The 15,679-nt window shown below is 36.5% G+C and overlaps 1 protein-coding gene across 1 annotated transcript in view; it reads left to right on the forward strand.

The window, feature by feature from the left end:
* Positions 1-2,762: 2,762 nt before the first annotated feature.
* The window catches only part of LOC106881079 (adhesion G protein-coupled receptor A2), a 78,754-nt gene continuing 65,837 nt past the window's right edge, over positions 2,763-15,679 (forward strand). The window contains exon 1 of the mRNA XM_089365972.1: positions 2,763-4,107. Within this exon, the coding sequence (XP_089222098.1) occupies positions 3,332-4,107 (776 nt within the window). The 5' untranslated portion in view covers positions 2,763-3,331. The remainder of the gene's footprint in view (positions 4,108-15,679) is intronic.

Raw genomic sequence — 15,679 nt, forward strand, 5'->3', positions numbered from 1 at the left:
TTTTTCTTTCTTTTGGCGTACCATGTTCCGGAATAGAAGCTATTCACCAAAGACAGCCTGAAACTTTAATACAATTCTTGTTGGAGGAATCCTCCTGAAGCTAACCCAGAGGTTAAAAAAAAAGGAACTGGACACAATATTATCATCTACACACATCCGTACATAATTATTTATACATCTATCAACTGATATATACACAATTCTATACCCATGTATCAATGCATGCATACACACGAATGTATAATCTTCTAAACATGCATGATTCCTGCATGTATTATCAAACAGACAAGGAGATTAACGAGAAAGGGAGACGACGGTATATAGCTGTGTGGCGACCCTAAGTGGAAGCTGTGGCTGTTGGAACATTGGTGAAGATGATTCTGATGTGTCTAACGGTCTTCTTCTCAAAAATAATGACCACAACCACTAAAGCAGGAACAGAACTGTTTAAAGGATTCTTCACCAAGTCGCTAGAAACGTCTGACATAGTGTTGAACTTTACCATGATGATGATGAATGGAATAACGAGTTTTACGAGGAGAGAGATTGCTATGAATTCGATTCTACTGGAATTGGTGAAGAGAATGGTGTTGATTAAAAGACAACTTGGTCAAATAACGATACCAGAATACATTCGGAGTATTACTTGCTGATTTTATCAATTATACACGCCTCTGTATATATATATATATATATATATATATATATATATATATATATATATATATATATATATATATATAACCTTTCTCGCATCTCTGTGTGGGTTTTTTTTTTCTTTGCGAGTGTGTGTGTGTGTGTGTGCATATACACCTTATATATATATAGTCATATATATATTTGCACATAATATATATATAGACATCTACTCACACACACATACCAAAATATATTAGATGTATCCATATATCCATCATATACTTCATATACCCACAATATAATACACGATCACTTATATATACCAAAATATATTGTTGCATATATTACATACATATATATATACACACACACACATATACCTAATAATATAGATATATGTATATGTGAGTACATTTGTACACGTATATATGTCTATAGTTCAATAGAAACGGAACTAAACTCAACAAGGAACCGAATCTTTGGTCTTTCTCCAAGATATTCATATACATACATATATACACACACACGCACACTGGAGTTAATTCTGTCGACGATAATCCCCTTTATAAATTTGGTCCTAGGATATATCATTACATATGCAAGTGCCCTGCTTTAAATACACATCACATCCCATACACAGGCATATACAATTGTGTCTTATTTATTTCTATTTCATTTAGAATATCTTTCTGTTCAACATCTTCAGTCCTTGGATTTCGGTTATTTTGATGCAGTTCACAACAAAACATTCGATATTTTTCTCAATGGAATCTCTTAAAGCTTTTCGGAAGAAAAAAAGACGAATTAAATAATTGTTTGCATTTAACACAACGCAAAGAAGTGTATATATATATATATATATATATATATATGTTTATATAATATATATCTATATATGTATATTTAATTTTTTTATAACACATTGTTTTTGTCAAGTATACACAAAACATATACGTGCACATGTATACATACACCATTTCATAGACACACACACACACACTCTCTCTCTCTCTATATATATATATATATATATATATATATATATATACACATACACACACACACTGCATGCACATTGCATGAAAATATTACGTGTAGAAGCTACTCTGACGTAATGTGTTTTTAATATAAACTAGCGTATATACAACACATTTATACACCCTATTTTCGTTTCCGCTCCCATGTTACTGCTTCCCTGTGTTAGAAGGTACCATTTTCCAAAATACACACACACACATATATACACACATGCACTCGTGTGCATTTTGTCAACACCTTTCTCTAATCAGTTTATTTCACCTCTCGCAAAACGAAACACGCACCTGCACAGAACAAATTATATGTATGATGATAGATAGATAGATTCTCATGGTATTGCCTATCGTACTAAGAAATCTACCGAAACAACACTAAAACCAAGACCACGTTTAGAATCTGGTGTGGTTGGTGTTTATTTTATAATACTTGGGCACTTATCGCTACTAAATAAATGATTATTAATTTATTGTAGTTACGTGTCCTAAACCTTACACGAAAGCTTCCTTAAGTACTCCTACTAGATCAGGGTATACACGTATACAATAATATACAGTAACAAATGTATATATAAACATATAACCACCCATAAACCTACAATATCAACTGTATATAACATTATATATAACCATCCACATACAATAACATCTATAAACATAGATAACCACTCATACACACACAGTAACAACTGTATATGTATTATATACGTGTATAACTATTCACACATCCAGTTCTCCCCGGCGCCGCCCTCACAATCCAATTACTTGACCTGGTATAGCCAGTGTTTCATTTATTTATAATATATATATATATATACATACAGTTCAGCCTTCAGTTTAATCCTATCCCAAACCCCAGTTTCCGCCCTCCATACACATACGTATATATATATATATATATATATATATATATATATATATATATAGATATAGATACATATATGTATATAAGCTATTTAAGGTCTCTTTAGATACCAAACCGTAGTTGGAATAAGGAAACATCTTTCAATATCTAGAGTTTACCGATATATCATTTATAATAGTATATTGAAAATAGAAATAATATAATATATATATACAAATATATATATCATAAAAAAACTTAGACCGTCATAGCTGTGTGCAGTATATATATGTGTGTGTGTGTACACATGCATTTATAACAACAAATGTAGAATACGAATGAAATAGGATATATAAAGTTATATTTTATGTCAAAAAACCTTGATAATTTACTCGTTATTCTTTAGTAAATAACAATACCTAACCACAATTCTAAATAATTTCGCCAACATTTTTTTTTTTCCAACTAGGTACGTAAAGTCCGTATTAAGACAACGGGAGTATAGATAACTTGGGTGTATATGCATATATATAGAGTTGTATATAAGCCTTGAGGTATATATATATATTATATATGTATGTAATTTATATTATACACTTAGCTAATAACTACACACAGCTTCTGAAATTCGACACCCATATATACATACACTTCCCACATCTACATACAAGATAATATATATATACACGCACACATACAGACAAACGGTTATTCACTGGGTACAAATGCATTAATACGTGCACATATATACAGTATATGTATAATAATTACACACACACACACACACATATATATATATATACTAATTGAATGTATGTATATATGTAATATACAAGACAGAAAGATTTTTTTAAATAATTTAACTCGGAAAGCTACAATCTTTATTTTAAAATTCGACGGACGGATATATATTTTTTCCCAACGTGTTTCTGAGTGTGTTTTTACATATGTCTTCGTGGCAACATCGGCCTTTGTCATGGGTGATGCTACAGGTCGAACGAAGCCCTCAAATTCAACCAGAAGCGCCTGTAAGGACAGTCTGCAATGCTGCTTTTCGCCACAGACGGCGACGACAAGGAGACAAAAATCTGCGACGATGTCGACAACAAAGAAATTTCAGGACTACCATAATAAAAATGGAATTAGTCGACAAGACGGACAAAGCAAGTGGCACCTCGCCCAAAATGGTAAGGTGGTCACCAGTGCAGTATCATCGGGTACGTGGCCGGGTACACGCCTCTCTCGGATTTTCCTAGCGGTTTTCTTACTTCTAGTTTTTTCCAGTCATGGTATTGAAGCACCATGCCCCCCTGGATGTACGTGCAAAATAACAAACCCCAAAAACAGGGGACAAAGCTCGCGTGAATCCCACTCCAAGCCGGCCTTGTTGCAGCCGCCTTCACATCTTCGACCCGGACCGAGTTCAAGCGGGCCTGGCGGCAGTTCTAAGGTCGGCGTTGGTGTTGGGACCACAGCTGCCCCTAAAAATCGAACAGTATCTCACAAAGTGAGCTGTTCTGAGAATGAACAACCATTCACTGATTTATCGGAAATGATAAAAAATGATTTACCAGAAAACGTTGTCCAACTGTAAGTACACACTTCTGACCTACTTAAACCTCCTTGTCTTCGAGTTGCTTTCAATTATATTAATAATAATAATAATAATGTTCTTTTTACAGGAACACAAGGCCGGAATTTGGGGGCGGGGGTTAAATCACCTCCAGTATTACATCGATATTTTAGTTGGGTTCATTTAATTAACTAATAATAATTTTGTTTATTTCTAAGTCTCATCATGATGTATAGTGTAAATATTGTGTGTAGAGACACATACATGCATACATACTCGCATATACACGCGCGTGTATGTAAACATGGGTGCATTGCAATGGTATATATTTTGGTGTAATGCTGCCTTTGGTATTCATGAATGTATATATATATATATATATATATATATATATATATATATATATATATGTATTGATGGTGTGTATGTGTGTTATGATTCTGTGACTAACGCATTAATACAGGTTTGAAGATATAGAAGGGTTAGTCCTTAATCTCGAAACTATGACAACCAGGGATTAGCTTATATCTGACTCGCGGATTATTGAGCTAGAACTGTGCATGCATTCATGCAAATGTATTTGTGTGTGGTCTTTGTGTATAATGTTATAGGCACGTGTGTGTCGGTGGCGGCGAAGGCCGTTTGCTTTCAGGGATCAAATTTATATCAACTGATATTTCTTGAGCTGTAATTCTGCTCATATCAGCTTTATTTTTCAATTACACTAATAACAGTAATATACTGAGGGCAGGCGGAGGGGGGGGGGGGGGTTAATTTCCACTTGTTACATTATCTGCTACAAGATACGTGGTGTGTGTTATGGTTGTTTAGCTTCCAGATTAGTCTTGATCCAGCCATCCTGTGACCCAAAGCATTCCAGAAATGACTACCCCATCTAAATTTTCACACACATCTCAGACAACCCAATGTGTCATTCTTTAAAAAAATAGCAGGGTGTGATTTGAGGGCGATTTGGTTGTTATTTTTTACAGGTCAAGTGACCACAGAGAGAATGTGGGGGGACTCCCCTTTTGGTACAGTGTGACATGGAGTTAAGCAAATGTCTGCATTTAGTTCCAAATTCAGATTTACCAGTTCTTGAGAAGTTCGGCTGCTGGCAACATCTTGGAGGTCTGCAATGCCGCTAAGAATGGCAAAGTTTATCTTGTTGCAAATATCCGGATCAGATCCACCCTCTCTCTCCTTGTCCACACAAGTTCCTTACTGTAGGGTGGTGGTGATGGAAGGGGCCAACAACTGATGTTGAGACTGGACATCAACTCCATCAATGCCCACCATCAAATATCACAGCCACTGCCCCAGTCCTCCACCCTCCACACTCACCTGATTAACCACTGCAAAAACTTATTTAAACACAAAATGTTGCCTTAACATGGCCTTAACTGTGAGCATTATTAAAACAAGTGAAAGAACTGAAGACAATTCCTAGGAAGGAACTTTACAATATGGTGTAGCTGTCCTTCGAAGTTCCATATGGTTTTTTTCCCCCTTTTTTTTTTAAGTATTCTTAACTGAAATTATATATTTCTGGAAAAAAAATTTTCCAAAACATTTCCAAGTTTATTTCTTAACATTTTTGCACCACCAACCCTCCCCTCTTCCGTACCTCTTTCCCTTCCAATGCGATTTGGGATTTTGAGAAAGAGCTACTCCAGAACCTCACCCACTTACGATAAGCTCCATTTCTTATCTCTGTAATACTTTAGTTACTATTGACTGTGTGTGTGAGAGAGAGATGAACTGGCAGACAGAGACCACCATCAGCTTTGTCTGTTTTTCCATGCTGGCATGGGTTGGATGAATGCCCTCCAACAATGTCCTGCTCCAGCTTGCATTTCTTTGTCTTCTCTTTTGTGAGGTTCAGTCTCCAAAGATCAGCCTTTACCACTTCTCCCCGTCTTTCTTTGGATCCTTCTTCATGAATCTCCTGACATTTCTTCACTCACCTATCCTCATCATCATTAGAACATCCACTTTTCCATGCTTGCATCGGTCAAAATTCACAGATGCAGATATTCTATGGCCAGATGCCCTTCCTGTCACCAATCCTCACCAGTTTCCAAGCAACATATTTCCTCCATGGCCAGACACATTTTCACAGATTAGAAATGAATGACACTGCTTGTATGACGGTGACACTCGTTTACAACTATCACACAACCTCAATACAAAGAGACACAAACCTACACAAAACACATGCCAGCATGGGAGATGGGCATTGGAAAATGATGATGATGATGAAATACACGTATCTTGTATCAGTCATTAGACTGTGGTCATACTGGGGCACCACCTTGAAGAATTCTTTTAGTCAAATGAATCATCCCCAATACTTTTTTTTTAAGCCTGGTACTTATACTATTGATCTCTTTTGCTGAACCTCTAAGTCACAGGGACATAAACACGCTAACACACATCATCGAGGTGTAGGGAAACAAACACACACAATCATATAGCAAGCTTCTTACCACACAGCCACATCCGTACCACATAAAGCTACACTTTCACCTATACACACACACATACACATACACACAGATCAGGTTTGTTTTCAGTTTTCACCAATCAAATACACTCATAAACCTTTAATCAATCTAGGGCTATAGTAGAACACACTTGCCCTAGGTTCCATGCAGTGGGACAGAACCCAGAACCATATGGTTGGGAAGCAAACTTCTTAACCACACAGCCGTGAGGTCACAGTGACACAGGTCAGGAAATATGACATGTCATAGATATGTTAAGATGTATCTGATGTCTGTTGGAACTGAAAAATGAAGAGATGAGACCAGGCAACTGGTACCCAACCACTGTTGACCAGTTTCTTCAGTAGAACAGTTCTGAGTTAATCAAAGGTACCTGTATGTGGTCTCTTGACCTCCTAGAAATGGTAGCCAAAGCTTCTTTTAGATAATGTGATTTTGGGTTCCCTTTACATAAGTAAAAGGTGGGCTGGTCGTGGCTGGACTGTCTTTGATTTTAGGTCTACTTGATCAGGAACAAAGTAGGGCTAAATAACAAGTCTAATGTGCATGTAAACAAATGTAATGTAAAGACTTGCTAAGCCCCTTTCTTTACAGGGGCTTTTAAGGGCCACCAGAGATAAGTACTTGTTTCATGGTCCTCTTTCACCACAACTTTCTTTCATTCTTTATTCCTGTTTCTCTTCTACCTGTATTTCAAAGGGCCAGCCTTGTCACACTCTGTGTCACACTGAATCTCTCTGAGAACTATGTTAAGGGTACATGTGTCTGTGGAGTGCTCAGCCACTTGCATGTTAATAAATGAGCTGCAACGTCACTGGTGCCAAGATGTATCGGCCTTTGCCTTTCCCATGGGTAACATCAGTGGTGTGGAGAGGGGAGACCGGTATGCATGGGTGACTGCTGGTCTTCCATAAACAACCTTGCCCAGACTTGTGCCTTGGAGGGTAACTTTCTAGGTGCAATCCCATGGTCAGTCATGACCGAAGGGGGTCACAACACAACAAATATATATATATATTTATGTATGTACGTGCCTACACACACACAAACAGACCAATGAAGGGCAGTAGGTCAAAACTTTAAAGTTATTGTCACATCTGTTTTTGTAAAAGTTTATTCAGCATGTGCTCTACCAAAGAAAGTATTGAGTAATGACATTCGTGAATAGTCTGTATGTGTCTAATTTCACAGAGAACTGCAAAGCATGACTTGTTACCAAAGGGTCTGGGTTCAGTAAATGCTTCCCTGGGCATGGACATATTAAAGCTCCAAAGTCTAGCAACTGGTTTGGTAGACCCCCCCCCCACAAAATTATCTACTATCCTTCCAACAACAACCTTGGGCATCTTTTTGAATTCCATGGGTCTAACACTCGCGGACATGCTTACAGAATCAAAGAAACGACACAGCTACTTTCAGAAACATTTTTTTTGATGCTCAGACTTGCTGAAGCATCGAATAAACTGCATCACTTGTTAGCTGTCAGGAAACTGCATCCTTCAAAACTTCCATGCTTTCTGAAATTCGCTAACAGTATATCTGATGTCCTCCTCCTTCTTTATAATGTCTTTAATCTTGAACTGGTTGCAGTCATTGGAGTGTGACCATGCTACAGCATTGTCATATCAAATAGTTAAGTTATCTTTTGGCTTAAACATTGTACTACACCAATACAGACACACACACACACACACACACACACACACGTGACTGGCTACTGCCAGTTTCCATCTACCAAATTCCACTCACAAGGTCATTGGTCAGCCCAATTCTATATTAGAATGCACTTACCCAAGTTGCTGTGTTGTGAGATTGAACCAAGAGCCATGAGCTTGCCAAGCAAACTTCTGAACCACCTTGTATACATACCTGTATACATGTGCAATACTATTATCGCATGTGTACACTCATAGCACAGCTGTAAGATATATAACCATAACACACATGTATATGCAACCATAATACACATATTTATACATGCAAGAAGATACAGCCACAAACATGATGCATGCATGTGTACATGCATACATACAAAGTTTGTTTCACTCACCTGAACAGGTAAAACCTTGAACTAAGCTGCACAGGAATGTTTACCTTGGATGAATATTTACTGCAACAGAATCAACTAAATGCACATAAATGCTACATCAAAGGATACTAGGACACCGATTCTGCAGAAACATGTGTCAGATTGGAATTTAATGAGACTAATGCTGTAATAAAACAAATTCTGAAGATTCTCCATTCTTCTTTATGATGTCTTGGTTATTTGGTTATATATATATATATATATATATATTATATAGATCTCTTCATTTTCAAACTTATATATATATATATATATATATATCATCATCATCATCGTTTAACGTCTGCTTTCCATGCTAGCATGGGTTGGACGATTTGACTGAGGACTGGTGAAACCGGATGGCTACACCAGGCTCCAATCTAATTTGGCAGAGTTTCTACAGCTGGATGCCCTTCCTAACACCAACCACTCAGAGAGTGTAGTGGGTGCTTTTACGTGTCACCCGCACGAAAACGGCCACACTCGAAATGGTGTCTTTTATGTGCCACCCGCACAAGAGCCAGTCCAGGGGCACTGGCAACGATCTCGCTCGAAAACCCTACAAGGCCAGTCAGGCGGTACTGGCAACGGTCACGCTCAGGATGGTACATCTTATGTGCCACCCGCACAAGAGCCAATGACACCAATACAATACCAAAATGAAATTTCAACAAAAGTATAAAAGTATATATATATATACACATACATACAGTAGTACCTCGGTTTTCGAACAACTCTGATCGCAAATAAATTGTGCTTTATATAGATAGATAGACAGATGGATAAAGCACGATTTATTCATGATCAGAGATGTTTGTAAACTGAGGTGCAACTGTATTAAATGAATATGAGAAAAACAGGAGATGAAGTAGATTTATTCATAATCAGAGCTGTTCGAAAACTGAGGTACTGCTCTGTGTGTGTGTATATATAAATATATATATATATATATATACATATGAGACAGATAGTGAGGATAAACATATGCAAACATACATGGTAGTCATAGATATACAAGTATATATATATAGCATAGTACGTATGTATAATGTACATCTAAGTATATAAAACAATGATGTGTTTATGCATAATTAACATCTTCAGTAGTTGGATGTATGTGTGTATGCTCATTTGTGTATTGTGCACTCTTGTCAAAAGAAGTTTCCCTAAAAAGAGGATATCTCCATTCTCTGAAATGAAAGCTTTTCTTAAAGAAACTTTGTCCAAAAAAGCAGTTCATGTAATGGGTCTCTCTCTCTCTCTCTCTCTCTCTCTGATAGGAGCCTGAATATCAAGATTATTCCCAAATATGACCATTTCACAAAATAGATGCCCTTCCTGTTAGTGGTCACATGATTGTAGCTGAAGTTATTTAGCCCTTAAAAAGGCAGACAGCTGCGATTGATGTTTCAAAAGTTTCACATGGATTGTGACCATCAGTCAAGGGAAATTGAATATTTTATGGCACTTTCCAATATTGAGATTGTAAAATTTATTAAGAGAGAGAGAATTATTATAGTTTTTGTACTTATCTAAAGTGAAAACAAGAATGAAAATTACCCTTAAGAAAGGATATTATTTTCACACATTTGCTGTACATTTTCGTGAAGCCCTTTTCTGCCATTTAAGGCAGTGACTCCCAACCATTTTTGTTTTCCTCCAAAGCCAATTGATGTTTAAAAAAATTTTATTATATATGATTAAATATTAGGAATTGTCAAAAAATAATTAAAATATTTTGTCTTTGGTAGAGTTATAACCAATTTATTGCAAATAAATTCTAACAGAAAATCTTATGTGGACCCCAGTTAAAAACCACTGACTTATGGGTTAAACCCAGGTTGCCTCTGACTGGAACACAGTATTCCAGCCATGACAATGCCATCGTTTTTAGTGGAGGTTAGTGTATTAAATATATGGTGTGATCTGAGACTGGAGACTTAGCTACTTATTCGATTAGGTCGTCCCATCACCTAATGGTACCCTTATTTGTCAGTCAGTTTGGTTCACTGAAACGAGAGTTGGATGTGTGTATGTGTGTGTGTATTGCAGCTGAAAAGACTTCCCAAATTGTTACTCAGAGTTTAACATAACCGATCCTCAGACAGCTGTCGGTTATGTTAAACTCTGAGTTACAGTTCGGGAAGTCTTTTCAGCCGAAATAAAATATTCTTTTACTCAACTAAGCACTGTTTTCCTACCTTGTTTTGCACCTGTGTGCTCCTACATGTAGCTTGAAACAATAAAAATACAATCAAATCGAAACTGGGCTTTTGCGATCATTCTGTTCATAATAGCGAATATTTTTTTATCCGGCTTCTTTCTGTGAATGACATGTTCACACACTCACATGTATGTATGAATGAGTGCTTTTGATACATGTATGTACGCACATGTGCATGTATATTATGCCATGTAGCTGCATGTATAAACACATACACACTCTTTCATATATGCAGTTACCAATAAAGTGTCCGGTTCATACTTTATGCATGTGTATGGCTATTTAATTAAATATTTATGTGTGTATATACCGTATTTACTCGTACTAAGGGTAAAGCTAAAATGATGGAGGGGGGAATTTCGTACCAAAATTTAGCACTAAATTAGGGATGCGACTTAATACACCAGAAAATGCGTGTGCGCACACGCGTATATATATAAAATATATATATCCTACGAAAAAGAATCGGTTTTTAAAATTAAAGGGTCAAATTAAAGGTTTTGCATTTTCTCCCTTCTCCTCCCCCCTTCATTCAATTGTATGTAATTAGAGAAAACAATTAGAAATAAATTATAAAATAACTGGAGTTTCTTTTTTTTTTTTCCATTTTATAACACACCTTAAACATGTTTCACACCTCACGTTCCACATTGCAACTATTTTAAGGCAAGACTATATTCATAAACAAAAAGCAAAACCCGAAAACATTAAATATAGTGAACGAAAAAAAAAGTAGGGATTTCAAGCATGGACACAAAGTTAGGGATAGTTTTACAACTATGATACTTATATAAACTGATCCCTCTCTTCTTGGCCGCTATTTCTATTGTGCTGGTTGATGACATATCTCCCACTCCTCTTCGTCCTCCCCTTCTCTCCTTCCACCTTTCTCTTCTTATCCTTTCTGTCTTTGACTAACTCCCTCCCTCTTTCACTCTTTATCGTTTTCCTTCACATATATTCTCCTCTGGGTCGCTGTTATTTAGTCCCAAGTCATTCCTGACCCAGCAGGGGCCATCCTCTCTGGTTTTCATTGTGTAGCTTAGACAACTGTGGTATATCCTTAAAGGCTTTAGTCGAACAAATCGTCCCTTGTTCTTATTTTAAGTTTGGCACTAATTCTGTCGGTTTCCTTTGCCGAACCGCTAAAGTACGGGGACGTAAACAAGCCAACACCGGTTATCAAACTGTTGGAGGTGAGGAACACACAGACACACACGACGGGCTTCCACACAGTTTCCGTCCAGCAAATTCACTCCCATAGCATTGACAGGTCCAGGTGATGTTATAGCAGAAATGGTGCCACTCTGTGAGGTTGAACCCAGAACCATGTGGTCGCAAAGCGAGCTTCTTAACCACACAGCCATTATTATATTATAACTTGTATGTAATAAATGAAAATAAAAAACAAAGGACAATAAAAATTCATTTTGATATGAATTCTATATCTAAAACTATATCGTTTTAGATACACTGACAGGCTGATTGTTTATATAGACAGGGTTGAAATACAAGCTGCGCCCTCTTGAAGCCCATCTGCTTATTACAATATTCCAAATTTGTATGTGGATGTTATAATTTGTGTGAGGTATGCATAAGAGCTGGGAAATGGTTTATGCAGAGTAATTACGTATCAGAACAAGATATTTGAAAGAAAAAAATATGGTATTATTTATTTACCATGAAAATACCAGTAATTTTTCTAATCTCCTGTTTCGATTGATTGATTGACAGTAAGTTAGATAGACAGACAGATAGATGGCTATCTAGGCAACATTTTAGACTCGTGGGTCCTATAGTATTTATTTGCGCGCGAGAGAGAGAAATTCCTGAGTACATAGAATGTTTAGTTGCCTAAATTAATGTAGCAATTAATAATTAGAATTAATTAAAAAATTGTTTGTTTTTTTTTTTTTTTTTTATTTGTTTTAGTAAAAAGATTCTAAAAACAAAGTTCATTTAGTTTGCTTTTGATGAATTTGTCAAGATTTTATTTTTATTAAAATTCCCAAAAATGTTTCGCTAGAGTTTTAGAACACATGTCCTTTGAAGTCCCATAGTTTGTGGCAAGAAAAATGGGGCTGAAGCAGGGAAGGCAAATTTTTTAAAAATAATAAATTTGTGGCACAGGTATGGCTCAGAAGTTTGGTTTGTAACGATGCCGTTTCGGGTTCAATACTACTGGCCGGCACCTTGGCCATATGTCTGACTGGAGCACCGGGTCGACCAGTGCCTTGTGAGTTTGATAGACAGAAAATATGCGAAAGCCCTCATGTGTGTGTATTGTGTTTGTCCCCATCGTCGCTTGACAACTGGTGTTGATTTATTTCTGTTCTCGTAACTTAGCAGTTCAGTAAGAGAGATGATAGACTAAGTACTGAGGTCAGTCTGTTCGATTTAAACCCTTCGAGGTGGTGCTCCCGCGTGGGCATAGTCCAATGGCTGAAGTTAAAGAAAAAAATGAAAAATTTTTTTAAGATTAGTCATTTTCCTTAGTGTGTGTGTGTAAGAGAGAGAGAGAAGTAAACCTTTACAGAAAAAAAGAAAATGAAGGAAAAAAATGAAAACTACTCCTTTTCGTTTCCCATGAGATGTGGGACCTCGAAGAACAGCCAATTCCAAACTGTTAAAATATGTTTAATATATTCCCTTGAAAAGAATGTGTGTGTATGGAACGATGATGATAACGGCAGTTTATTGTCAGGCCTTCATTAAAAACCTGCCAAGACAGTTTTATTAGCCATTCAGAGATGATGATATGTCAAAGTTATGTAGAAACTATCCTTCGTTTATATTGGCACATTCAGTGCATGACATTGTGATTGTTGTTATGTAGGGGTGAGGTAATGGGCACGGCATAAGATTTTTGTGTGCAACACTGGCTGCTAAAAATTAGAGAAAAGTGTGTGTGTGTTTATAAATTTCATCAATGTTTTCATATAAAATTCATGTCTGATTCATGTTTGATTTAAATGTTATGTATTATATATTGTGTGTTTATATAAATTTGCTTGCTTTATATATATCACCACCATCATTTATATTTTTTTAAAATCTATTCTTTGTAAACAATTATTTTATAGGATAAAAAGTTTAATATTAATAAACATATACCGCTCTCTCTCTTTCTCTCTCTCTCTCTCTCTCTCTCTCTCTCTCTCTATATATATATATATATATATATATATATATATATATATATATATATATATATATAGAGAGAGAGAGAGAGAGAGAGAGAGAGAGAGAGAGAGAGAGAGAGAGAGAGAGAGAGAGATATGTCATGCTGGCATGAGTCACACGGAATTTGAGGGGCTGAATCGGGATCCATGTGCTTGGAAAGCAAACTTCTCACCACGCCTTTGTAGGAAAATGAAACCGCAACAAAAATTATCATTCTAACAACGCCGAATTTTTGCTTCTGGTTTCGTAATTTACAAAACAAGAATCCCACACAGCCTTGTATGTTATATTATTTTTAGACTTTTTTTTATTGTGGTCATGCTGGAGCAATGTCACTTTCAACGACTTAACCAATTCTATTGACTCCAGTACTTATTTTATGAAGGTAGACGTGCACCAGCAAATCTTTGTCAAAATCATCCCCTCTCTTTCTCTCTCTCTCTCTCTCTCTCTCTCTCTCTCTCTCTTTCTATCTCCTGTCAATGGCAGCCAGATATCCCTCAAATGACGTCCTATCATCTTACAAATTGAGAGTCACTTTGGAGAATGCAATCCTAAATAAACTGTATCTGAATGCAAGACAGGATAGTCATGGTTGGGACGTTTTTGATCATTTCTATTTGTTCAGAGTTATCATGTGGCTAAATAACAAATAACAAGGGAACCACTACATGGTCAGTCCATCTAATAAAAATAGCTAAATCTCCCTCAAATTTCATCCTGCTGCCTTTAAAAAAAAAAAAAGAAGAATGACTGCATTGTAAATGTAGGTCCTTAACAATAGTTCAATTGAGGTAGGGATTAAACAAACAACATAAATCTTCTAGGACAGAGGGCTTTAACAAGGAGTATCCCATTCTCCCTTTGTCCATCTCTAGTTTTCGTTGCTATAAGGAAATAGAACAAAATCCTGGTGATTTTTCTCTTTTCCATTCTTGGTTACCCATTTGTAAAGTCAAGATATTGGCATCTTTTAAAATCATACTGGCACCTAAAAGAACTGGTGGTGGTGGCGATGGTGACAATTGTAGTAATTGTTGTGGTGCAGGTGGTGATTGTAGTGTGGGTAATGGTGGTAAGGTTTGCTGTAATGGTGATGGTGGTTATTGTTGATGGAAAGAGCTACTACATATAGAGCAGTCAAACCTCTCTTGTCTCAGAAGAGACAGTATGTCTGGATATAATGCAGGATGGTCACAGTTGGAAGATCTCTGATCATAGATATCTGCTGGGCAAGGACCAACCCCAAACAACAAAAACAACTTGTTTCCAAAAATAAGTCACATTGAAACTTTAGACATTGAAGCCAAAATAACTTCCAATTCGAAATGGTTTCTAATTTAGACAGAAATCTCACAAGAGATTAGCTTGTTTTAGTGATAAATCTCTGGGGATTTACTTCTTATTAGTAGCAGCCATGTTGAATGTTACATGGAAGTCGGTAGAGTGTTGGCATGAGATGTCGTCTGGATTTACTTTCCGTTCTGTTCTTTTGGGGCCAATAAAACTAAAGCAACAGGTACAGACTGAAATCAACCCAATTAGACATCCTCCTCCTCCTCTTCCCTTGTGGCCTTGTTTCTATGTTAGAACTTGGTTTGTTAAAT

The sequence above is a fragment of the Octopus bimaculoides genome, chromosome 18 (genome assembly GCF_046866305.1).
Source record: "Octopus bimaculoides isolate indiv1 chromosome 18, ASM4686630v1, whole genome shotgun sequence".
NCBI lineage: Eukaryota > Metazoa > Mollusca > Cephalopoda > Octopoda > Octopodidae > Octopus > Octopus bimaculoides.